General features: G+C 40.8%; 1 protein-coding gene across 14 annotated transcripts in view; it reads left to right on the top strand.

Annotated features, from left to right (window-relative positions):
* Positions 1–1,941: 1,941 nt before the first annotated feature.
* The window catches only part of DLG1 (discs large MAGUK scaffold protein 1), a 162,901-nt gene continuing 140,114 nt past the window's right edge, over positions 1,942–24,728 (top strand). For 8 of the 14 annotated variants that reach the window (XM_037406638.1, XM_037406633.1, XM_037406632.1 and 5 more), the window contains exons 1-3: positions 1,943–2,079; positions 2,347–2,478; positions 16,965–17,131. In XM_037406638.1, the coding sequence (XP_037262535.1) occupies positions 2,061–2,079; positions 2,347–2,478; positions 16,965–17,131 (318 nt within the window). In that variant the 5' untranslated portion in view covers positions 1,943–2,060. Of the gene's footprint in view, positions 2,080–2,346; positions 2,479–16,964; positions 17,132–24,728 lie in introns of all 14 variants that reach the window. The other 6 variants (XM_037406645.1, XM_037406631.1, XM_037406634.1 and 3 more) reach the window with 1 other exon arrangement.

Genomic DNA, 24,728 nt, shown 5'->3' with positions numbered 1-24,728 from the left:
TTTCTTCAATGAGATGTGAACTGTTTCACAGTACGTAGCTGTGGGAGGAAGGGAAACTCTTGGTGCAAACTGAAGTACAAAACATGGGAGTATTGGGGAGGGGGGAACAGAGAGAGAGGGGAGAGGCCTTTTCTAGGTCTGGGTTAGATTTGATGCAGTGTAAGCTTTCTTTAAGATTAGGACTTTTGCCACAGCCAAATCTAGTCCTGATTTTTAGACTGAGGATTTGCAGGAGTTGCCCAGGAGAATTTTTTATGGTACCTGGGGCAAGCTCTTGTACATTTTCAGCTGTTTCTAAAACAAACAAGTGTAAATGGAGATGCAAACTTGGATTGAAGAAAAATCACATCAGCAGGATTTGCTTTGAACTTCCTAGTGTCTCTCTGCCTCTCATATGCACATATGTACAGGGTTTGAAGTGTTTCAGATCTGAGGTTCTGGTTGATTGTCCATCTGATTGAGAAATAAGTGTTATTCCCCTTCAGTACAAGCGTTTGAGTTGCCTCTAAGTTCACCGGTTTTCCTGTATGTTTTCCCTTTAATGGGCACCTGGAATATACTGCAAAGACCTTTTACCTCATGCATGTTTCTACCCCAGTCATCTGTTTCTATGCTTTGTCTCCTCTCCCTCACGCGGAGCAGCTGTTGGCTCCAATCCGTCCGGGCTGCCAGCCTATATGGCCCGTTTCTTGAACTTCCAAATCAGCAAGGCTTTCCATGCTTTTGCCCGGGATGTCCTCACGTTAACCTTATGTCCTCTGTTAACCGCGGCAAAGCTATTTCTTTATCCTCCTTCAAGTAAGCCCTTCCTCTCCTTCTCACTCGTCCTTTGCCAGGATGACTGGAGGGAAGCAAACCCCAGCCACAGGTGGATGCCGGGGCGCGGTGCTGCCGCGCCGGCCGGGGCGGGCTGCCAGGTATCCCCCGCCCGCCCCGTGACCGTGCCTCACGTACTGGGGCTGCCGGCTTCCCGGAGCCAGGGGCAGCCCCGGCTGCAGCCGGCAGCGCAGCGGGAGCCGATCCGGCCGGGGCTCGCTGTGCCGGGGCTAACGCGGTCACTCAGTCCGGTGTTGCCCACTGGCTCCCGCCAGCGGCGCGAATACCGGGTAAGCGGCACCTGAGGCGAGATCACCGCCACGGCCCGGCAGCCCCGCGGTACACCTGTAGCTGTCCCGCCCGCCCCCGCCAGCCGTGCGCCCGGGAGAGCGGCCCCGCCGCGCCGGGGGGCGCCTCACGCCGGGGGACGCTCGAGGGCGGGTGTCGCCACTGGGACCGTCCCAGCCCGGTTCCCGTCTCGGTCGGCGGGAGGGGGCGCGCGCTGCGCCGGCGGCCGCCGAGGGGCTGGGCGGGGCGGGACCCCCCGGCCTCGGCCCTCTGCAGGGCTCGCTCCGCTCCCGGGGCCGTCCCGCGGCGGCGGCAGCTCGCGGGCGTCCTGAGGGCCGGGCCGGGCCGAGCCGCGCGGGCCTGGGCGGGGCCAGGTTGCCGCGCGCCGGCCCCTTTAAGGCGGGCGGCGAGCGCTCACCTTGCCTCCTCCCCCCCGGCCCCGCCGACTAGGTACCGGCCCCGAGCCGAGCCCTGATTGGACGGCCGCCGGGCCCGGTCACGTGGGGGGGGGGCGCGCTCCCCACAGCCTCCAGGCCGCCATTTTGGCTAGAAAGTTTGGAATTCCCGAGCAGTGCGAGCGGGAGGCGGCGGGCGGCGCGAGCGCCTCAGCTCTGCCCGCCCCGGCCCCGGCCCCGGCCCCGGCCCCGGCCCCGTCCCGCCGCACCGCCCGGCCCGGCCCGTCTCTCGCGGAGGCGACGCGGCGGTTGCCAGCGGCGGAGCCCCGAGCGGAGCCGCTTTGCTCGCCGGCTGGCCGGCGGGTGCGCGGGCGGGTCGGTCGGTGGGTCGGTCAGGCGGGGCGGCCGCCGCCGCCGCTGCCGCCCCCCCCCCTCCCCCGCCCCGCGCCCGGGTGGCACCGTGATCCGCCCCGCCGCCCCCGCCGCGCCGCCCTGAGTCGGGCTCAAAGTTTGTGAGGCGGAGTCCCCGCCGCCGGGGGAGCGGCGCGGCTGCGGAGCGCCATGCCCGTCAGGAAGCAAGGTGAGCGCCGCACGCCCGGGGCCCGGCGGCTGCCGGCTGCCGTTGCCTGACGGCCGCCGCGGCGGCGGGACGGGCGCGGAGGGGCGGCTGCCGGGCGGTGCGAGGGGCACGGTCCCGCCCGCGCTCCCCCGGCTGCGAACGAAGGAGCTGCCGGGCTGGGCTGGGGCGGTCCCGACCGCGGGGGCTTGTGGCGTCCCCGGCGTGTGCATCCCCCCTGCTCCTACCTGCTGCGCCGGGGTCATCGGTGTCTCTGGTCTCCGCTTGCAGATACCCAGCGAGCCCTGCGCCTCCTGGAGGAATACCGTTCCAAGCTGAGCCAGGCGGAGGACCGGCAGCTGCGAAACTCCATAGAGCGGGTCATCAGCATCTTCCAAAGTAACCTTTTCCAGGCTTTGATAGGTAAAGGCTGGCTTCTTTCAGTTTGCGCTCAAGCCTGTCAGTTCTTGCTTATGCTGTCACTTGCAGTGTTAAGAAGAGGTATTTTGTCCTTGCGTTAGAAGCCATGTGCTTTTTGCCATTGTGTTTCTGTTTTGCATAGTAACACACGTGCTGTTACAGATCAGCAGTTCATTTGTATCATATGCTTACTTTACTTGACGCTTCTGACTGGCCCAAACCGCTTAAAACTGCCGTACAATTTTTCCTTTTGTGGCATGTTATTGTAGATTACTTTAGACTGGTTTTCCACATATTTTTATTCACCTGAACAGTTTCTAAGGAGCAGGGTTTTATTTCTTTTCGTGAGTTGTAACAGGTTAATGAATGAATTGAAATGGTGTTAGTGTAAGGTAGGATTCAGGTGAATGTTCCTGCTGAAGAATTGCTAAAAACATCATAAAGCGTATATCTGAAGTGCAAAGTTAATGAGAAGAAGCCTTTAATGCTTCAGGGAATACTACAGTGATTTCTCCGTTGTTGCATATTAAAGTGTAGTGAAAGCACTACTGATTCTTAGCTTAGAGTATTTGTAATGCTTCACTTAAAATGTTCCCATCAGTATTGTTGAACTACTCATATATGATTTTGAATTTCCTGCGCTTCTGTTTGGGAAAAAAACCCCCAGCATAAATACAACTTGCAGAATGCTGACTTTATTTGGAAATGTCTGCAGGGAGGTAGTGAGATGTGGCTTCTCTTTGATTGATTGTCACTATATGACAGCTAATGAATGAAAGAGTTTTGTTAGTTTACCTTCAAGAGTAAAACTTGTGAAGTTCTGCATCCTTGTCTTGATAGCAAGGTAACCTATGCCTGAACTGTATTAATAAAAAGCACTGTAGCTAAATTTGTGATCTTACTGTATGGTTAGTGTACCTCTTACTTTATAGTACCACAGTTTCTTTGAATCTGTGTTGTGGTGGAAACACAGGGACAGGCAAAGCATAAACATGCATCGCTCCATGTGGAGCATTTTTTTCATCTTCTTATGTAGGTTTTCAGAAGATAGTAATATTGTGGTGGTGGTTTCTTTATCATGCGAGTTCATGAAAGTTAGCGATGAGAATAGGTCAGTTACAGAAATATTTTTCTTACAGGAACTGTGCATTTCTCTTCAATACTCACTTGATGGTAGTCAATTCCATAGTGAAAAGCCAGCCATGATCTTTTTGGGACGTGCGAATGGGATTCATTCATTTGTGGATCAGAATATGGAAGTTTTACATTAGAAGCACTGCAGTTGCACTTCATTTTCATCTGGAAAAATTTGATGTTGACTATTTTTCTGGTTCTGGATGCGTGTATATGTGTGGTTTCTTTTTAAAACTGTCTTGAAGTACTCTTGTTTTCTCCCCTTCATTGAGTAAGATAGCCTTTGATATTCTAACATGCAAGACAGTTTCTTCTCTTATCCACATATGGATCTTCATTGCTTTAATAACTACACCTAGTAGTAGTAAACTTGAAACAGCAGGCAACCTCATGTCTGCTGGCTTCATTCTGTAAGAGCAGAAAGCAGGAACGTATTGTTGTCTGGTTGGGCACCGTGGCCTGTTTTTTGGTCTTGCAAGAAGTTGTCCATTGCAGCCATATGACCCTAGTTTTTGTTGAGTTCAGTTCACCAATGCGTGCACAATAGGTGCCCTGCTTCTTGGGCTGCATTAACTTTGCATTTACCGGTTCGCTGTATGATTATTACAGAGTGTATGCGTATGTTCCCAAAGTGTGTGAAAGGTGGAAACAGAGAAGGCTAGTACTTTCCAAGCAATTTATGCTAGCAACTTAAGTCGTTAACCTGTTTCTTTCTGCTTGGGGGGGGTGTTCTTGTTCCTGGCAGGCTGCTCCTGGCTATTGTTTTCCTGGAAACATCTTTTTATGGTGTGATTACTGTATGGTGGGGGTAAAGAGTAGGGGGACTCACTGGAGTAGGTGTGATCTGGAGGATGGCTGAAGTTACTGGGATGACCTGGAGGCTGCTCCTGCCTGTCCTCTTTCCATGAGGACCTGGGAGCAGGCTGGATGAAGCATTCAGTTGTGCTTCAGGTTAGGCTTACCTGGAATACTGCGTTTCACATTGCTTGACGGCTGACTAAGTGTGTCTTTTAGAGAAGTTGTGATCTGTTGCCAACTTAAATAGCCAATGCTGTTCTGACAGAAAGTTTCAAGCTCAGCTACCAAGTTATTTCTCCTATAGACACTTCTTCCAGAAAGCGTGCTGCTTTTAGTTTCTGTTTTTATTATAAAAAAAATACTAAAAAAGAAAAAAAATTCATTTATTTTCTGCTTTTTCTGCCAAGTTACTGCACTATATCCAAGACCTGCCTGTCCATGGTAGGTGAGAATTTTTGTGAAGGCTGCAGTCAGAATCTGCTGTCAACTTCATGTATCTTGTTTTAGTATAATTTTTAACTTGGCAATCAAATTCTGTTCTTTCAAGCAATAAATAGACATTACGCACAGAAATATTTCTTTGGGTTTATAATGGGGACAATTAATTGTTCCCCAAAACTACAGAATTTATCAGTACTTCATGTATTTAGATACACATGAAGGAATTAAAAGTAATTTTTTTTCCTGAATTTCCATTTGGATGCTGAAGAATAAATGGTATTTTCTCATTTGAGCCTATTTTATGTTGTCCTCTCCTCTTACTTCTATCAATAAAATTTTAGTCCAGTAATCTACAAAGATGACCTGGTTCTTATATAATTATTGCTTTAAATTATTTCAATTAGAGCAGTAACTAGTCAGTGTGAACAACCAGTGTTAGGAAATTGACATTGCAACAGTCAGTGTTACATTTTAAGTGAAATAACTCTAAGAACAACACATTAGTAACAGAATTGGTAACCAAATGTGACCTCCTTAAAAGAGTCTGTGGAAAAATCCCATTTTTTATTTTCTACGTCTTCTGTAATGTGGTATTTTCCCATTGCAGTTCCTTCAACCAGCCAAGTGTAATGATGTCTGGTACTTGAATTAAATGAATACCAAGAGCCTGTAATTAAAAACAGCTTGAGAATAGTGTCAGTTTTAAGTAAATTTCCTATTGTAGAGTCTCAGAATTGTGTGGTATCTTTTCTGGCTTATGATGTCTTGGCTGTAGGTAAAATGGCTTGTTATTGATATTCTGATAATTAGTGAGTCAGTTTATTAAGAGACCAACGTAACATATCCACATATGGAAGCATAAAATAGGCTTAATTTCACTGTGGTAAAGAATATGATACTTATTTTCAAATAGCATAGTAATAATTCTGCAGATAAGTCCTACTTGTAATTTAAGCACACTTTTACCACCGTGAAGGTACAGGTTAGATAAAGGTGCAGATAGATGATGTATTTATCTTACTGAAAATGTCAGAGGAGTAACACTCGCAAGCAGAAGTCTAACAATGGAGGGGAAAAACATGTGAAACAGACATGTTTATATACAGAATCTGTTTGTTTTAATTAAAGTCTGTTTTTAATGTGTTGCATGCTGTAGTCGACCATATTAAAATAGTCTTCTGAAATTAAAAATATTACTAGTTATAGCTAGAAACATGAAGTAGCTTACTACTTCAAAAAATATTCCTTTTCCTGACAATAACTAACTCCTTTTGTGCAGGTGTCAGAAAAAGGGAATTCTAAAAGACTCCCTACTTACTCTGGCAATGGAATTGGCTGTACTGCCTTTCTTGTCTTCTTTCTTGCCTTGTCAGTCTCAAGTGGTTTTCTTTTATTTTAAATATATATTATTTTATAACTGTGTATATAAAAGCTTTTTGGTATAAAATGACAAATTTGGTTAGGGAAGGTTGAAAGTGTTGAATTCATGTGTGTAAGCAGTCTCATTTCTTTCACTTGGAGTCCTTTTGCATGAAGATCCACCTTGAGAGTTTGGTTGTGCACTGGCTAGTCCTTATACACTAAATATTCAGTGTAGGAAATTTTGAAGAAAAATAATGTTGTTGTTTCAGTAATCCTTACTGAACCAGATAACAGGCTCCATCCTGGTAATCATTAAGGGTTTTTTAACTGTAGTTTGGATTCGTGAGCTTTATGAATTGGACAGAATATATTAAAAATGCTGTTACACACCAGAAAAAGAAGTCCTGTCTCTGAAATTTTGATAAAATCCATGGTTGCATTAAGGTAAACTCTGTTCAGGTGTATATCAGCAGTCTGACCAGGGCTATAACTTCTGGGAACATAAAACATATGCTGCAGCTTTCTCAGCTCTGTCCACACTGGCTTTCTGAACTGAACTGGGAAAACAACCCTAGATTTTAGACTGCAGTAGACTGGATTGGGTCAGCATTCCTACAAGTTGTTACCTTTCAGAGTGGACTGACCACATTGCTGCTAGATGGCATGTGGCTCCAGTTCTCTGAGCTGTGTGTGGCATCTCTGTAGACACTCTTGCTCTCTTAGCTCCCTCTCAATTAGCTAGCATTGACATATTTTCTGTGCTTGCCTGATAAATTAAAATCAAGCAGTTAAAGCAGAAGCTGCTCTTCATAACTAAAACTAAAAGTACTTGCTTTTGGGGAAGCATCAATATCAGCTTTTATTTCAGTGGTTTAGTTAGTTAATAGTGCAGATGGCATGTGACAGTTAACTTTTCAAATCAGCTCAAGCCTAGAGAATTTTTAGTTGCGGATATTTGTCAGGACTGCTCTTCAGTTAACTTAAGGAAGGCTACTTTGTGAACTGCTTCCCATTTTCCAAATGTTACTGAAGCCCCACTACAAGTTCTTTCAGACTCATAGAATAATGTTTACTTTAAGAATCCAGAAATTCTTGACAGTAAGTTGAGGATCTGGTTAGACAGTGAATATTATTTTGGGGTTTGGTTATTTTTTTGTTATTAGAGGAGAGTTTAGAGAGAATTGGTTCTTCTGTTGTATTGGATACCGCTGAAATTGTTGCAGATGCTTGACAGGGTATTTTCACATTGAAGCCTTACTGTTGCTACATTTTTGCGACTTTTCCACACCACCCCCCTCGCCCCCCCGGATTGGAAATTCTGTAATACAACCTCTTTGCACATATTTGAGACTGAAACATCTGTGAATATAATTCTTGCAACTTTCAGGTGTGTGTTTGTTTTTCACTATGTTTATGTTTACTATATGGTCTTCTGAAACATGCAAAGGTTAGTCAGTTTCAGAGAGATTTGACCTAGGGTTGTGTTTACAAAGGTGTTTAAGTACTTGATTATTTTCATGTACTTTTGTTTTTCCAGGGTGGGGGGAAGGTAAAACATTTTAGTTGGTGTCCAGGTGGTTGCAGTGTGAACCCAGTCATTGTTAGTATGCTTCTGCTGTGTAGTCTGTGGTTGCTTCAGAATGTCCCAGCTTTTGGAAGAACTTCACATCTTCCTTTTCAAGGAACATAATAATGAGTGAAATGGTCTTATTGCCTCTCCTTTTTAAAGAATGACTTGCGGTTTTGTATGTATGTAGTGGAGTTTGGTAGTGTAGAAAGTTTTGGGGTTGTGTGCTTGCTTTTTGAACTGTTTTCTATGCTGCATTGCATGTCTGCCTGACAGTGCAATGTATTGAATTTTTGGGATTAGGTGCTGCTTTTGGTAGCCTAAAATAGCAAGTAAGACTCATGTAAGTTGAGTAGCTACTGGTATGCAGATAGTATTGTGGCAAAAGATTATCCTTGTGGTCTATATACTGACTGTATGCAGTGTTGAGTAGCTGCACTACAGAATTTATCAGTTACAGTATTCTCTTCAAAGGGTTATCATTAAAAGGGGCTATTGGCAAGAAAACTTTGTCAGTGAATTCATCCAGGAGCTGACAAGAATGTTGAAGTTTGGAATAATTGGTGTAGTTTTCAGGTTCTGGAAAAGTTTGTCTTTTGTCCTGTCCTTGCTTCACTTTATTTCCTGTGTTCTTACACTTGTGTTCCTTAGTTCTGATGCCTATATTCTCTTATGCTGCTGTGCACCTGACTTTGCTCCTAATCTCCCTCAACCTTTGTTTTAGTGCTTGGGTAGTGTGGAGGAAGGGGGAAAGCACAAGAGAGGATATTTGGTCTTAATCTTCAATGGTGATCCCAGCAGCAAGGGTGGAATGCTTTGTCCAGCTCTGCAGCTGGAATGCCATGTGCCTGCTGTGCATCTGGTTGCCTGCATTTTGAAGAATGGTGCTTGTTTTGGTGCACGTGGAACAAATCTTCAAAGAAATGGAACTCTAGCAGCTGATTAGAAGTCTCCTTGCACAGATGGCTTCCTGAATTATAACTAGGCCAAATCTGCAGTAGTGTAAGAGACCACAGAAGGTGTAGGGCTCGCACTAGAATAACCTCCTTAGCTTCATGTTCCCTCTCCAAATTAGGGGAGGCTTTAGAGCTCTTTGGTAAAGCCTTTGTAGGAATCTTTTGATGTGCGAGTGTCTTCCCAGCCATGTCCTCAAAAAAGATGACTGACTTGGGCTTGAAATTAAAAGGTCGGTCTAAGACAGAGATGCAGTAAGGAAAACTTGTGGACACATTGTAGAAGCCTTGCAAATTTTAAGTCCTGTTTTGAGAAACTTGCATTAAAATTTGGCTGCAGGAAATGTGAAAGTGTTATCGCTGGTGGAGATGCTGGTATGTTGTGCCACCCATCCTTGTGTTGCCACTCGTGCAGATAATTACCCTGGAGAATATGAGTTTACCTTTGGTAAAAGAAACCAGTGCTTGTACTGTCTCCTCTAAGAGCTATGCACCTGTATGAAAGCTCAAGTTTGAGTGCTAAGTGAACTCATCCCAAAAAATAGTTATTGGATGTTTGGGTGTGGATTTTTTTGTTGTTTTGGTTTTAATGCATTTGTCTGAAGACAAACCTCATCAGTCCTGTACTAACACTGTTTAGGGGACATCCTACAAATAAGACTTAACAGTAACACTTCCTTTGTCCCCAGCAGCTTTTTGTTACCACTAAAGACAGTAGTAAATACATCCTTTTAAGAAAAAAAAAAATAGTAGTACGTTGTTATACTGGCTGTTGATTTGGAACTGGGGTTGAGATATTTGGAGGGGGTGGATAGCTGGGAGTCTTTAGTTTGGGTTTGTTTTGTGTGTGGTGGTGGTGGTTTTTTTTTTTTTTAAGGCTTAGGTTGATGACTTAAGAGTGCATGAGGTGGTATTAAATCCAAGAGTTTGGACAGCAGAAGATTGTTATGTCAGTTTTTGGCTGTGTGATGACAACTTTAATTTTTTGTAAAGTTTTTCCTACCTTAGCTCTGAACATAGAGGAGAAGATGACTCTGTGGGTTTCTGAAAGAGAATTGGGAAGAGGCAAAATAAAGATATGGTCAAGGAGTGATTAGTAAGCAAAGGGGAAAACATGAATGAACACTTTGGAAAGCATAAGTGGACACACTGACAAGGAGTTAAACATGTCTGACTGTAAAAAGCAGCTATTGGAAGAAAAGCAAACAGCAAGATCCAAGGTTAGATGAGGGCAGTTTCAGCTGAGGACAAATCAAGGAACATTTGTGTTAGAAGTGGAAACTAGCATTTTTGGAACTTGAGTTAAGCAAAGAAGTGTGTGCAGAAGGGAGGTTTAAAGGGTAGGACACAGTTACTGAAATAAGTGGAAGGGCTGAGGATGAGCTGTTGGATGCTGCAGCTTATAGAAAAGGACCTTGTAGAAGAGATGTGTGGTGAGAAAGTTGCACTGCAGCTTGTACCTTTCATTTTTAAGAAATTTTGATTGTGTGCCCCCCCCCCCCCCCCCCCCCTTAAAAACCTAAACCAACCAACACTGAAAGGGGCTTACATGGGTTCTGAATGAAGCTGCGTTTCACTTTTCATAGTATGAATGCAAACATTTATTTTTGACTGGATGCACATGCTGTGACATGAAACAACCAATAAACACACAAAGCAAATGCTTAGTTGACTCTTGTCATGGGCTTGGTAAATTACTATGAAGCTTTTCTTTGTGTTTGTATTTTCTTGTTGATCACTAACCTTACACTTTTCAAGTCTTGGTTTACTTGTGTTAAATGGATATTCTTAGCTTGATATAGCAGGTGAAGCAAGCTTGCAGGATTGAAACTTAGAATTAGTAGGATTTGCTTTACACCCGAAGAGTGCAAGTCTGTAGCATTGGCAGACTCTTTTGCTAGTTCTGACAGTGCTAGTGATCTACTCATGTTCTGTCTATACATTCATTATGCAGGGCTGCTAAGAATTTGGCGTATGCCATATATATCTGAAACTGCCCTGCACTGAAATAACATGTTGACCTTCGTTTTCCTTCCTAGTAGTTTTAAGACTTAAATTTTCAGTGCTTCAGGTGCTTTGGCAGGAAGCCCGAAGAAGGGCAGATTCTGCTCCCCCCCCTCCCCTGAATTAGAGAAGTTAAGTTTTAATGGCATTACACATATTCCTGGACAATGTACAAGTAGTCAAATTCCTAACAGACCTGTTTGTTTATGAAGTTACCCATATTTGAAAAAACAGGCATTTGCATGTGCTGTATTTGGATGAGCAAACGCCTGAGAAGAGGCAGACCAGATGGATCTTCAAGTGAAATACCAAGCTGAAATAAGTCATTTTCTGAAAGAATTCATAAGCTCCTTGGTTGCTTGTAAGCCTGAGAGAGCATGGGGTTGCACTGAAAGGTTCTCCTGAACAAAGCTGGTATTGAAATCTCTGTGCAGTTACACCTGTATGTTGATGCAAATATATCTAGTGGTTTGCTGACTCTGACATTGGATGAAATTGTTTTATTCTGCCGTTGAACATCTGTTAGAAGGGAATACCTGATCAATGTCAGTGCAGAATTAGCTGTACAGCTGGAGCACGTAAATCCTGGTTATGCTGTCATGCAGAGGGACCTTGACAGTCTGGAGAAATGGCCTGACAGGAACTTTATAGAGTTCAACGAGAACTGCAGAGTCCGGCACCTGGGGAGGAACAACCCCACGTACTGAGAGATGCTGTGTGCCACCCAGCTGGAAAGCAGGTGTGCAGGAAAGGACCTGAGGGTCCTGGTGGACACCCAAGTTGAACATGAACAAGCAGTGTGCCCTTGCGGCAAAGGCATTAATAGTGTCCTGGGCTGTGTTAGACAACGTGTTGTCAGCAGGTTGAGGGAGGTGACCCCCTTTGCATCCTAGAGCGCAAAATAGGAATTTAGAGTTTATAAAAAATGAGCAAACAAAACAAACATGGCGTTCCTAAATTAACTCCTGCTCATGCACAAAGCTGTTAAATACATTAAAACTGAAACTCTTCAAATGAGGATACAATCAATACAGCATATACACATGTGGTTGTTAATTTCATGTGTATTGTGGTAGCAGTTTACAACTTTCTATAGTGTACGGTGTAAGGGCAACAGTTCGCTCTTTCACATGCACAGTGTCCAGTGTGGTCTGTTGTAGTAAATGTGTGTGTTTTAGTCCATGAATTGTTAAGCTTGTCTGGAATTTCCTGGCATTTATTTTAGAAAAACTACCTATAACCCACAAATGGTCAAGATGCTTAAAGTGTGAAAAATGCAAAGCCAAAGAAGAGTATGTTACTGTGATCATCAAACGACTTCTTTTAATTAAAAGAAAAAAAAAGTCATGGGAGCATAGAATCATTTAGGTTGGAAAGCACTTTTAAGATTGAGTCCAGCTGTTAACCTAGCACTGCCAAGTCCACCACTGACCATGTTCCTAAGCACCACATCTATATGACTTTTAAATATCTCCAGGGATGGTGACTCAGCCACTTCGCTGGGCAGCCTTTTCCAATGCTTAATAACCCTTTTGGTGAAGAAATTTTTCCTAATAGCCAATCTAAACCTCCCTTGGCGCAACTTGAAGATGGTTCCTCTTGTCCTGTTGCTACTTACTTGAAAGAAGAGACCAACACCCACCTCACTACAACCTCCTTTCAGGTTGATAAGTAGTAAAAGCCAATGAAATTTTAGTGATTAACCTTCTACACCACAACATTAAAGCTCCAATATCAAAACCAAAGAACAACAACATGTAAAAAAAATTACAGCGAGTTGCTTAATACTTGTTAGAAAGTCAAAACATATTAAAATATGGGCAGGGAGGAGCAGGGAATGGGGGATTGAGTGGTACAGGGAATTGTTCCTGTGGAGTTGTACGGTGTTGATGGTTTCTTCCTCCTCACTGAGGAAGAAAACTGTGTTTTCCTGAGGTTATTTTTGTTTGCTAACATATTCTGTACTTCGTTCTTTCTTTATTTGCAGTTCTGTGTTACATTTGAATTTCTTGTATATTCGGTGTGTTTTACAGGTGCTGGATGCTTGTTCTTAGTACTGTTAATTCCCCAAACTGTTTTTGCCCAGTTCTGAAAGTTGGCTTCCTTTGACCAGTAATTAGCAGTTGGTGAATTGTTTATAGGCTTGAGAACTCTGATATCACTCTGTGCCTTTATTTTCTAGGCCTCTGCTGCCATTCAGTGCTTGTGCTCCTCTATGCAGCTTTTTATTTTGAGGTCATAGGTGATTAATTCCCTATAGAATAACTGTTTATTATTGATATCTATTAGCTACAGAAATACATATGCACATAGTCTCTTATTTGTATATACAAATAAGCGTGTGTGCATGTACTTATGTATAGTTTTTACTTAGCTTTGGACAATTGCTTTTACACATATTATTTATAATGTGTATGGAATATATATAACATTTATATATTTAAATATTACTTAGGTATAAGCTGTGTGTATGTTATAGGTAAATATTTGTAAAAATAGGTGTTACATCACACAATTGTCCAAAGCTAAGTAAAAGCTATACAAATTTGGTAAGTCACACGGTCTTTAGATAATTGCTGTTAGAGTTGTACAAACTAAAACAAAGCTCCAGACAGGCCAAGGCAAGCCTAGAGGCCTGGTTGTTAGCTTAATATGAGGCCTGTGGCCTGTTACGAGCAATGTCAACTCCTTGTTTATGGTGTTACACTGTTCCCCTAAGAAAATGCAATTACAGATATCCCATCTCTGACTTACAGAGTTACAGTTATCAAAAGGTTCATGCGTAAGTGAATGTAGAGAATAGTTCTGCTCAGCTTTATTTTACTAGCTGACTACTAAAATTGCATATTCCTTTCAGTAGGAAAGGTGTATGTGCAGAGCTTGGCTTGACACTGAATCTTTCTAGAACATGCACTGATCTTAAGTTGTCCTGATTACAAGCGTCCTTTCTGTTGAATATGTAGCAAACTGTATCAGACACTCCACATACCAGTAGAAATGGCAAGCAGAGGTCTTATGTCTGATTTCTAAGGAGCAGGGAAGAAATCTATCTGGAGGAATGGTGTCATGTTGCTAGTAGGAATCCTTGTCCTCAAAGGCAGATTCTGTAGCCAGAAGTGATGTAGGCTCTTGAAGTGCCATCAAATATACTTAATTTAGGAGATGTAAGAATTCGCTTGCTTCTGCTGATCTAATTACTGTGTTGTGGTTTTTCTTGAGCCTGGAACTCCCTTGTGAAACTCATTTGGATTTCCGTTTATATTTGGTAGACAACTCTTGTTTGCTTTAAGAATGAGCAGTTTTAGCTTCTAGTATATCACTTCATTGGTGACTGAGTCTGTTCAAAGAACAAAACTAAGATGAATGGAGAATATGAGAAGGGGGGGAGAAGAATAATATGTGAGCAAACTGCATGTAGTTGGCTGACTTCTGCTGTAATGAATACTGAAAAAACCACTGTATTTGTCACCATGGCTTAGCTTTTCACACTACTACTAAATTAAGAAGAATAATTTTGTAGAGTCCTCTTTTTCAAAACTCTTGGTCTGTCACTTGCTTTGTATAGACTTTTCTTGTTGCCATCAAACATATTCCTGATTTGGCTATTTAATGTGGTTTTACTTGTAAGCAGACAGGATGATTTTTCTTGTTGCCTACCATTCATTTTTTTGTCACTTCGGCTTCCCTGAAACTTTGCTCCTGTTTAAGTAATCAGTCAGCTGTTTTTTTAATGTTTTTCTTCTAGTTAGAAATGTTTCCCGTCTGTGTTTTCTTTTACTGTTGTGTGACAGCTGATTTGAATTATTTTTCTGTAACTTGGTTTGGGATATTATCTGTCTTGGAATTAATATGGGAGGAAGGGGCTGAGACATGAAAAAAGCACATCTAGCATGAAGAGGGAATCTACAACAAGTATAACTAAAAAATTAGTTTTTTACTGCCTGCTATTTGTAAGAATTGGGAAAATATTAGAACTTTTCATATGCTAATAATGCATCCACAGATTAATAAGACTTCAGTAGATATTTGGGTTCATATAACGAAATATTTTTCTGAGCTGATACTTAGCAGTAGACCAGAAGAAGAATTTTTTTAGGTTAAATTTACTATGGCCTTGGTTTCTGGCTTTAAAAAATGCAGATGTACAGCACTCACTTTTTGTGGACCTAATGCATTCAGGGTGCATAAAGTGCCTGTCTGTACTCAGAAATATTAATGTTTGTGTTCTGTATAGTAAAAATGTAAATGAATGTGGTTTTTTTTGTTTGTTTGGTTTTGGTCGGTTTCTTTTTTTTTTTTCTAAAAGTAGATGTTACAATATAGGTACCAAGTTCCTAGTTCCTAGAGATGTTTTTTGTGGATTCGGAACAAGTTCAGGATAAACAGAAACAAATTCCCATATTATGTGGTGTATATATTTCTGACATCTCAATAGTAAGTCTGTTGTGGTGTCCTTCATAGAGAAGTGGAGAAAGATGTATGGGAAATAATACGCTTCTTGAAAGAAGTGATTCTGCAGTATGAATAAATGGCTACCTCCGCTGGCAGGGACTTAGAAGAATAGTAGCAGAATTGAGAATTGGTGCCCTAGATTTCTGTTGCAAAACAGTTGCACAAACAACCCCTTCCCATAAATAATACAGTGATCTTCCTGGCTTGGTTGCTGTGGATTGCAGCTGTAGAATCAACTTAAACCACTGCCTATTTTAATATACAAAGTACTCTATCAGGAGTGGGGGGAAGCGGAATCTTTACTTGGTGTGCTTGATTGATGTATTAATGTTAATGCAGCTAAAGACAAATTTGCAACTGAGGGAGCTACTGTGAAAGATAGATTTAAAGGCAATTTGTATCTCTTAGGTTGCTTTGCTCCTGTGTATCTAGGTCACTTAACATCTTCTGCAGCCCTCACTGCTATTTCTTCCAATCAGGAGCGCTAAGAGCAAGTATAACTTTAAAAATTAATGTAAGCAGTTGATAGGAATTTGACTCTTGCTCAGAGAAAAGACACAAATGGAATTTAAGAATTGTAGTTTTCTGAACTGGTAGAAAGCAGGAGTGCAATGTCTATATATAAAAAAATTACCTTAAGACTGGAACACCAGCAACAGTAAGACTTTTCTTATTTGCATGGTCTTTTGTGGTGCAGCTCTATAAAGGAATTAGTTACTGTGCTCTATTACTGACTCTGAGCAGCTACTGAAAAGCTAGAGGTTTCTGCAGATTAGTCCTCCTTATTCATGGCAGGGTCTTACTTCTCGGGCTCACTGTGTCTTATGTTTGTCTTCTGTGAAGTTGGTGTAACTAAAAACGGAGTTTACAACTCCTGTTTAGCAGATTTTTACTTAGAAGAGAGTAAAAGCTTTACAAGGCAACTTCTTAATTTGTCTGCCCTTCCCCTAGCCTATGCCTTTTCCCAGTTTTTATTTATTTTTTTTTAGTGTGAATGTTTATGGATGTGATGACAATTGTGGTAGCAAGTTTGATGTGCTTATACTATCAGAGATGCTTTTTTAGGTTGGGTTATTTTTATTAGTCCTTCATGTAGAGGTTAGGATGTCAATAAAAAAAACCAATGCAGCTAGATTCTTGTTACCCAGAAGTTTCCAGCTGAGTCCTCAGACTTACAGAAAACACTGTTTATTAGTTCATAAGTATGACTTGCAATTCATACTGGTAAGTTTCATCCTATTTCTGTTATTTAGACTGAAAAAGCAGGGTATGACCCATCCTGATCAATCGCCTTTTTCTTAACTCCTTAAAACTTCTGTCTCTTGCTGATTTCATCAGTGTACTTCTGTTTCTGTCCTGATTTAATTAAAATATATACCACAAAAAAGACCTTGAACAGTAGATTTCAGATAACCAAAGGCTACGTTAGCTGAAATTATGTATACCATAGCTTGAAGTATAGGCACCCATCCCTTCCACTATTCCACTGCAGTTATTCCATATGCTTCTGCTGTTCCTGCTGCAGATCATGCTACGGGGGTCAGTGGCAGAAGCCCAAAGTGGGTGGGGACACACAGGCTCTGAGATACTGGGTGCAGCGAGAGGGCTGTGTATCCTGTGGGGAGAGGTTCTTCTCATATGGTTATACAGCTTCATTTGTAATAGGTAGATATAGTAAGTATCTTATTTGTTTTGCAGGAGGAAGATGTTGTTAAAATCAGAATGTTATAGTATAGTAACTATAAAGCCTAACTTTTAATTTTTTTTCACATCTTTAGATATTCAAGAATTTTATGAAGTGACCTTATTGGACAATCCAAAATGCATTGATCACTCTCAGCCATCTGAACCAATACAGCCTGTGAACACCTGGGACTTCTCCAGCCTTCCAAGCACAACAGTGACATCAGAAACACTGCCAAGCAGCCTTAGCCCAAGTGTAGAGGTATGACAGAAATGTCTGTTTTGTTTTTCTTGTTGAGACTGTTAGCTCAACATTGTTTTCTACCCTTCCTTAATTTTATAAAATATTTATTTACATAGAAAACTTAGCATTATTAAGATCAATAGTCATAGGGGATTTAATTATTGAAATGTTTAATAACAGATATGTCCATTTTGCTTAGTCAAAAATTTATAAACTTGTTTGTCAAATGTACCGTTAAGTGACCATTAAATTGGATTTATGCTCTGAATTTGAAACCTTGCTGACAGGCTTAGTATGCTTGTACTCATCCATACTGATGACTCTTCAGTCACTACTTCATTAATAATTTGGGAAATCTGAAGCTACGTCTTTCTGATCGTAAACTCTTTGGTCTGTTCATGAGAAACTCTCTGCTACTTATACAGCCATGTTCTTGAAGGACTTTTTTTTGGAAAACTACATGAATCCAGTTGTCATGAGTGAGTGGTGAGAAAACTGAACAGAGTAATGCACGTTGATGTATATTTTTGTTAAATTAAGATCTCCTTGCCTAAGTTAGGTACAACGTTGCTTGAACTTTTTTTGCATCAAACCTATTATTTGTCCTTGAAGAGGTGAACTTTGCTTCAAGTGTGCCCTCAATACTGACAGCATTTGAAAAGGTTTGAGTTCTCAGTAATGTGAAAGAAGTGTGCTGTGGGGACCCGTGTTCATGCAACGGCAATAGAACTCGGGAAGAGTGCTCGTGGACATCAGCCAAAGGACTAGTGCTACAGCCTGTAGGGAAGCTTGAAAGCCTGTACTATGCAGCCAAGATAAAGTGATTAGAATGCCTTACTGAGTGAACTCTATCACAGGCTGTTTTGTTTGGACTGTGTAAGAAAGTCCACCTAGCTGCAGAATGTAAGCGTGTGATGTGCTAGTGAGTTTGTGCAATTAAAAAAAAAATAAATCTTGTGCTTATTGTAGCTGTTCTGAGATTTGTCATATTGAAGCTAGTATGAAATATGTCAGAAATGCCGTAAAGGAAATTATAGAGGAAATCAAAGAGTTGCATTGTGTTCTCTCAGAAAATAGAAAATGGCTAGTAGATAAAAGATCAGCCTAGCCAGGGACAAGAGTTCTATATTGCTACGAACAGTCATTAAAATCTCTTTATGTGAAAAAAATGAGCAGCCTAGGTATACCATATTTTTCAGGGTTTTTTTTTCAGGTAATTGAACACTGAGGGCTTAAAAGTCTGGTTGAACGTGCAGTGTAGAAATAGATTATTTTCCTTTGACTTTTGTGAATCTTGATTGTACACTAGAAAACATAAATTGCAAATCTCTTTTGAATCTTAGTTGCCTGAAATTACATAGAGAAGGCCACTGTCACCATAGTCATCTTAATGAAAATTTTCTCAAAGAATTGTCCTCTTTGGAGAAAACAGAGTAACACTAGGATATATAAAAAATAGTATGGAAAACACCATTGTGCTATTTACTTGTATGCCATCATCTAAATCTTAGGCTTAGAGCTGTAGAACTTTACTTTCTGAAGGTATGGTGGAAATGGGAGTCTCTCAGAGGCAGGAGCAAAATGACCTGTAGGCATGGATAGGCAAAATTTATTTTGCCTGTTGAGGTGTTTTGAAATAAGCTGGTGCTAATACATTTCATGTTTGCATGGGCAAAGAACTTAATGAGGCAATTTGAGTCATTACAGATGCCCTTAGTCAGGGAGGACAGATGAAGGTCCAGAAAACTGCAGATGGGCAAACGCTGTCTTTTAAAAAGGGTGCGTAAAGAAGTAGGGCAGGAAAGGAAGATCCAGGTTTAACAGGTACAGGGAATGATTCTGCAGTATTTTTGTAGCTCATTGAAAGTGATGAAGGAGCCAAATAATAGCCAGCTTAGTTGTTGATAACAGTTTTGTCAAGCAGTTTGTTTCTAAGGTGGTAATAGTTGTGGTAGGAAGAAGCAGTGAATGTGATAAATTCTGACTTCAGTAAAACTTTTGGCATGGTTTAACAGGCTGCTTTTTGAGATAACGATTCAGTTGAAGTTTCTAAAAAATGCATCCTAGTTTGAGCAGTTAGTGAAAATACCCTGATTAAATCAGAAATTAAACCATGGGAGGAGAATGGTGGTGTGTTGCTGCTTAAGAATCTAAGACTGGAACCAAGCCTTGAGCAGTTAAATTACTTAATGGGCAGGCTGTAGTTCAGCAGGACCAAAGTGCATCCTGCACTTTGTACTAAAATAGCGCCAATAGAAGCTGAATGATTAAGAAGAGGTTTCCCAGGAAAGATCTGGGTCATTTTTAGATCTCAAGGTGAGTCAACCAACTTACACTAATACACAAAAAGAAACACCTTATTGATATAGGGGTGTGCCGTAAAACTGTTCTGTTCTACTTAGTCTGCATAAGGCATTGCTGGAGATACTGTCAAATTTAGAGGTAGTATGGTGCAAAAAAGATGTATAAAAATTTAAGTGCCTAGAAGAGATTTCAAGCTTTACATCTGCCTTGTCAAAGAAATGAAGACCGATGGAAAGATTTGGTGCTGCTTAATTAAAAGAATTGTACACTTGACTGGGGAACAGATTTCCTGTACTTGCAGGCAAACGTAAAAAAAAAAAGATAATATTTTGTGCCTATACAACATATATTAGACCTTTGTTATAGTAATAGGGTTAGCAAAAACGTAAGTGTTTTACTAAGCACCAGAATAGTTGTACATGGGCAGTCTCCCTTATTGAAAGTCTTTAAAAGCAGCATAACTGTCTTAAACGTTGGTGGTTTTTTCCCCCTCTAATACACCTTGGTACAGTGTAGTGGGCTTGAGGATTTGTTTCTACCAAACCATTTTGTTAAACATGTTCCTAATTCTAGCAGTTGGGGTTGCAAAGCAGGTGTCTACTGTTAGCAGGTTTGTGTTACCATGATCCAGCTGCAGCAAATGTTTTGTGCTTCCCCTATAGGGGAAACCTGCTGAAATCTGAAGTGCAGAACGGTGCATACTGTTAAATCCAAGCTTAGTGATTATTCTCCTCCTGGCCCCCTCCAGAACCTGGAAAGTTTATCCTGTAAAAGTTTGCTTATTTTGTGGCCAAATGTCCACAATAAGAAACACTAACTTACCAGATAAAGGGTCATGTTGTCCCTGGATCTTTCTACATTTTACGTAAAGATGCATATAAGGGCGTAATTTAATTATGAAGTTGTGTCTTTAGTTTTTAGTCTTGTGCTATAGACTGCCAGTAATACAAGGGCTTGGCCAACCCAATGTACCAATGACAACAGGCACATTGTTAGTGACTTTGCCATGACATATTGAAAGGAAGAATGGCCTGATTTGAGAAGTCTCACCATAGACAAAAGTGTATGTTCTCAGCTGAACTACTTGCTAGATAACGCAGCTACCTCTCCAGTAGTCTGGTGGTTATGGTATGCAGTGTTACCTGATAGAACCTGATACAGTGTGGATTACTTTGTTATTTTTCTAAGTGGTCCAGATTTGAACATTTATGAAGAAGCCAGCTGTCTTCAGATTTTGTCTTGAGTATCATGTGAAAGTCAGTCAGTTGTTTGACATTCAGTATATGAAGGTCAGATTTTAAATCTACTGCCAGTATTTAAAAGCGCAGTTGCATGTATTTGTGTTGATCCTAGTTTATGTGAAACTGAAACCAAACTTGCCTCACAGTCACCTACAGTAAATGTTAAAAGCTATTTCATTAGAAAACTGCTTCTGCATTATGGTTGTAAAGGTGGACAATTTTGAAGAGTGGTAGTTTTCATTTGCTTTTTCTAGTATACCTGAATGACTTAGTTTAGCTTTCAGATATATATGAAAATTGGTATGTAAACATAGAATCTTGTACATTTTATCAACCTTAATTCTTTCTTCTAAAGTGACTTTTTTTTTTCATATACCTGCAAGGCAATACTTTTCCCTCAATGTTTTGAAATTTAATAAAAAATAGGAGGAGAAATACTTACATATTGCCAGTTTATATTCCATGTACTTGCTTTGTGTAGTACATGAAAATGAATGTTTTTATCCTGTAAAACTTAATGCGTTTTGGTTTCAATAATATGCTTCTTTTTTAGGTAGTTTAGAGATTATTTTTTTTATATTTGGTTTTGTTCAGCGCAAGGGCGTAACAGCTTTGATATAGCATGTGTGTGATGATTTATTTTGCTTGTTGAAATTTACTAGAGATTGGAGTAAACTTGAATTTAGTGTGTAATGGGTTTTGTTCACTAGTTTGTTTTTTTTTTAATAGAAAATGCCTCTTCTTAGACGTGCAAGGCTGCTGCCTAGTTCAATATTAGTTCATTAACCAGGTGCATCTGATATGCCAACTTGGTTGTACTTTGAGATTGTTTTAGCTTTATTCTGTTGCTTGCCAGGCTGATAGGACTGTAGGTGATAAGAATAGCACAGGGTTTTTTTCTTGCTTGCAAATTGTTAGTCTTGGAAGTAATACCTTTCTGCCCTGTTTCTTTTATGTTAATATTTTGCTGTAGTTTCTCTGGGCCAAATGAGTATTCTTCCAGCTGACACTTTGATGGTACATGTGAGAGTTGCTTGAGAGTGGGAATATAATGCTCCCCTAAAGTGATTTAAGGATTGTATTACAAGAACTTTCTACACAGCTGACTTTGGGAATGACTTTTTAGCAATGTGTGCTTGTGTATATACATAGAATAGTGGTATACAAGCTTAGGTTGCCTGAGGACTTTTAATGGGACATAGCCTAGTTCTGCTTTTGCCTTTCTACTTCTTGATCAGAAGACTACAGTTTGTAATCCCTACGGGTATTGTATTGGAGAAAGTTAGAGCTATAGATTGCAGTTTTTCTGTTCACAGCAATCTGCTTTCCCCCCCCATACTTTATATTTCCTGGAACCTTATTTGAAAGTTTTATTTGTTTTAATCTCCAGTACAAAAAGGTGATGAGGCAGGGGGAAAAAAAAAAGATTCAAGAGAGTGATAAGCAGGAAAGGAATGTTAATCCTTTCAGTACTAGGAACTAGCAAAAGAAAAGAATACAGATAAAATCTGAAAAGGGCAAAAGGTGCATACCTTTTTCTTATGTGCATTAAATACTGAGTTTTAGGTTTGCAGTGGCCAAGTAGCTAATAAATCTAAAGCAAGATCTTTTAAAGTTAGTAATCGTGTAAGAAGTATGTGTACAGGAGGGAGCAGTCTTTTTAAGCAATTAGCTGTGATCTGTAGTGCCATCTGTAGGTAGGATAGCTTGTGTTTGAGAAATGGGTGCTGAAACTTGAATCACTGGTAGAAATCTCATTTGGCCTAATTAAGTAGTGTATTGCTAAGGAAATAGTTGTGACATTCTTCTTCCCCCCCCCTTTATTCTGTAGGGTGTGTTTTAATATTGTAATAATTTTAAATCTGAGAAGTTAAGCAGTGTTTGCTGTTTAGCTTGAACTGGAAGTAGCCACAATAATTTCATTTTAGATGTTGAAACACACCACCACCCCCCCCACCCCCCACCCCCCCGAACACTGTCTCATAATAGATGTTTTGTCTTTGGAGGTGGAATTCAATCTGGAGCATCTTACTGTTACAGTTGGGCTAACAGATCAGATCTCTGTACTTAGCGAGTAATGGTAGCTGGAATACTTTGGTCTGATCTGTGGTTTCCCCACTTATCTGCACATGCCCATGTGCTTAGTGTCTTGTATGTAGACAGACTGGTTTGCTGTCCTCTAAGGCCTTTTGCCAATTTATTTTATTAAAAAGAAAGCAAAAGAGGAAGTAAGAATAATAGCTGTAATTATAGATGTCAGCTAAACTTGATGCCAAGGCAGGGTGGAAATTAAACTCTAAGCATCTTGAAATCATAAAATAATTCAGGCTTACCTGTGAGGTCAGTGAAAGAGTTCCAACCAGCTAAGCCTTGAAAACCTCCAAGGGTGACAACTGCAAAACTTCTCTGGCTGATCTGTTCCAGTGCTTGACTATCCTCATGGTGAAAATTTTTTCTTTTTCTGATTGAAATCCGTGTTTTAATTTATTTCAGTTTCTTATGTCTTGGATCTGTCTTATGGGTGACCTCATTGTAGGTACCAGAAAGCTGCTTTTAGGTTCCACTAAACTTTTTTTCTCAAAGCAAAACAAGCCCTGTGCCCTTTAAGGGGCAAATCTTCCAGCCCCCTCACCATCTTAATGGACCTCTGTAGAACTTGCTCTAGGTTATCAACATCCTTGTCATGTTGGGAGCCCCAAAACTGAATGTGGTATTCCAAATGCCTTATTAGAAGTGCCAGGAAAAGGGTAATAATAGTTTTGCTTGATACTACTGACTGTGATTCTGCTAATGCAGCTCCTGTTAACCTCCTTTGCTGTCAAGGCATTCTGCAGGCTCATGTTTGGTTTGCTCACTATCTGCAAAAAGGCAAATAATAGTCCATGTGAATATTTTGAAAAGGGTTAGAGTTAAGCTAACCTAATGTTCACCTACAACAAGGGAATTTGTTTTGTTTACAAAGCAAGCGGTAATGTCTTTTTAACCTTTGTAAGATTTTGATAGTTTTGTGTGACTTCTTAATATGATGAGCTGACACAGTCTAGATGAAGGAACTTTGGATGTATGGTTTTTAGTGGAATGAAAAAGTTTGTGTTTAATCGGTAGCAGTTTGTATTCAAAATGGAATGGAGCATCAAACAGTTAATGAGCATCTTGGAGGAAATCTCGGAAAGAGATCTCTGCGTATGTAGAGTGCATTATTAAAGCAGCAGGATACTCTAGTTCTGTTTTTCTGTTTCTCAATTTTAACTGTGATATCCTCACCTGGCCTTTACAAATGCAGTCGTACTTGTCGTAATAATAAGCTGTTCCTGGGAAAATTCCAGACCTCTTGCGCTGTCTTCAAATACCTTCTTTGCCTTAATATTTATAAAGGTTCAGTACTGGTAAGCTTGATGATATGCTGTGTCTCCCTGTTGTTGCACTGTTATCATACTGGTCCTTTACGCTTTTATGTATAGCCCATTGTTTACATCAGCTCCTTTTCTGCAGAAATGGTGTGCCTGTTTTATTTGAGCATCTAATAGTGTATAGTCTGGGGTCACTCCGGAGCTTCATTGCTTTCTCTGTGTTAACTTTACAACGGGGAAATGATACTTGGCTTGCTATGTATTTTGCCTTTAATTCTTGACATCCAGGCTGTTCATACAAATAAAAGAAGGGAAGTCTTGAACCAAAGCCTCAAAGGTGTTCCAGAGGCAGGCTTCTGGTCAAACTGAATGCAAAAGCAAACAAACAAAACCGCTGTGCTCGGTTCAGGATGCATACACAAGCAGGACAGATCTGCTGTTTCTAAAAACTTAACTTTCTCAATTCAGACGTAAGTAGAGAACTTGGAAAAAATGACGTGAATGTGATCTCTAATTGTGGTGCGTTTTTAAAAATTGTAATAATTGCATCTTGCAGCCAGATTCAAAGGTAGCTGCATAAATTAGGTTACGGCGTCTTTAGAACTTTAATGCTTTCTTTACTAAAAGAGCTGAGAAAATGCTTGCAGTGATGACAGTGCTTGATCTTTACTGAGTCTTTGAAATGTCGCCTCAAATATTCTGAGGCTGGGCAATTGACAA

This window comes from Falco rusticolus, chromosome 13, assembly GCF_015220075.1.
Source record: "Falco rusticolus isolate bFalRus1 chromosome 13, bFalRus1.pri, whole genome shotgun sequence".
Classification (NCBI taxonomy): domain Eukaryota; kingdom Metazoa; phylum Chordata; class Aves; order Falconiformes; family Falconidae; genus Falco; species Falco rusticolus.
Note: the sequence above shows the minus strand (reverse complement) of the source record. Positions and strands in the feature narration are given on the sequence as shown.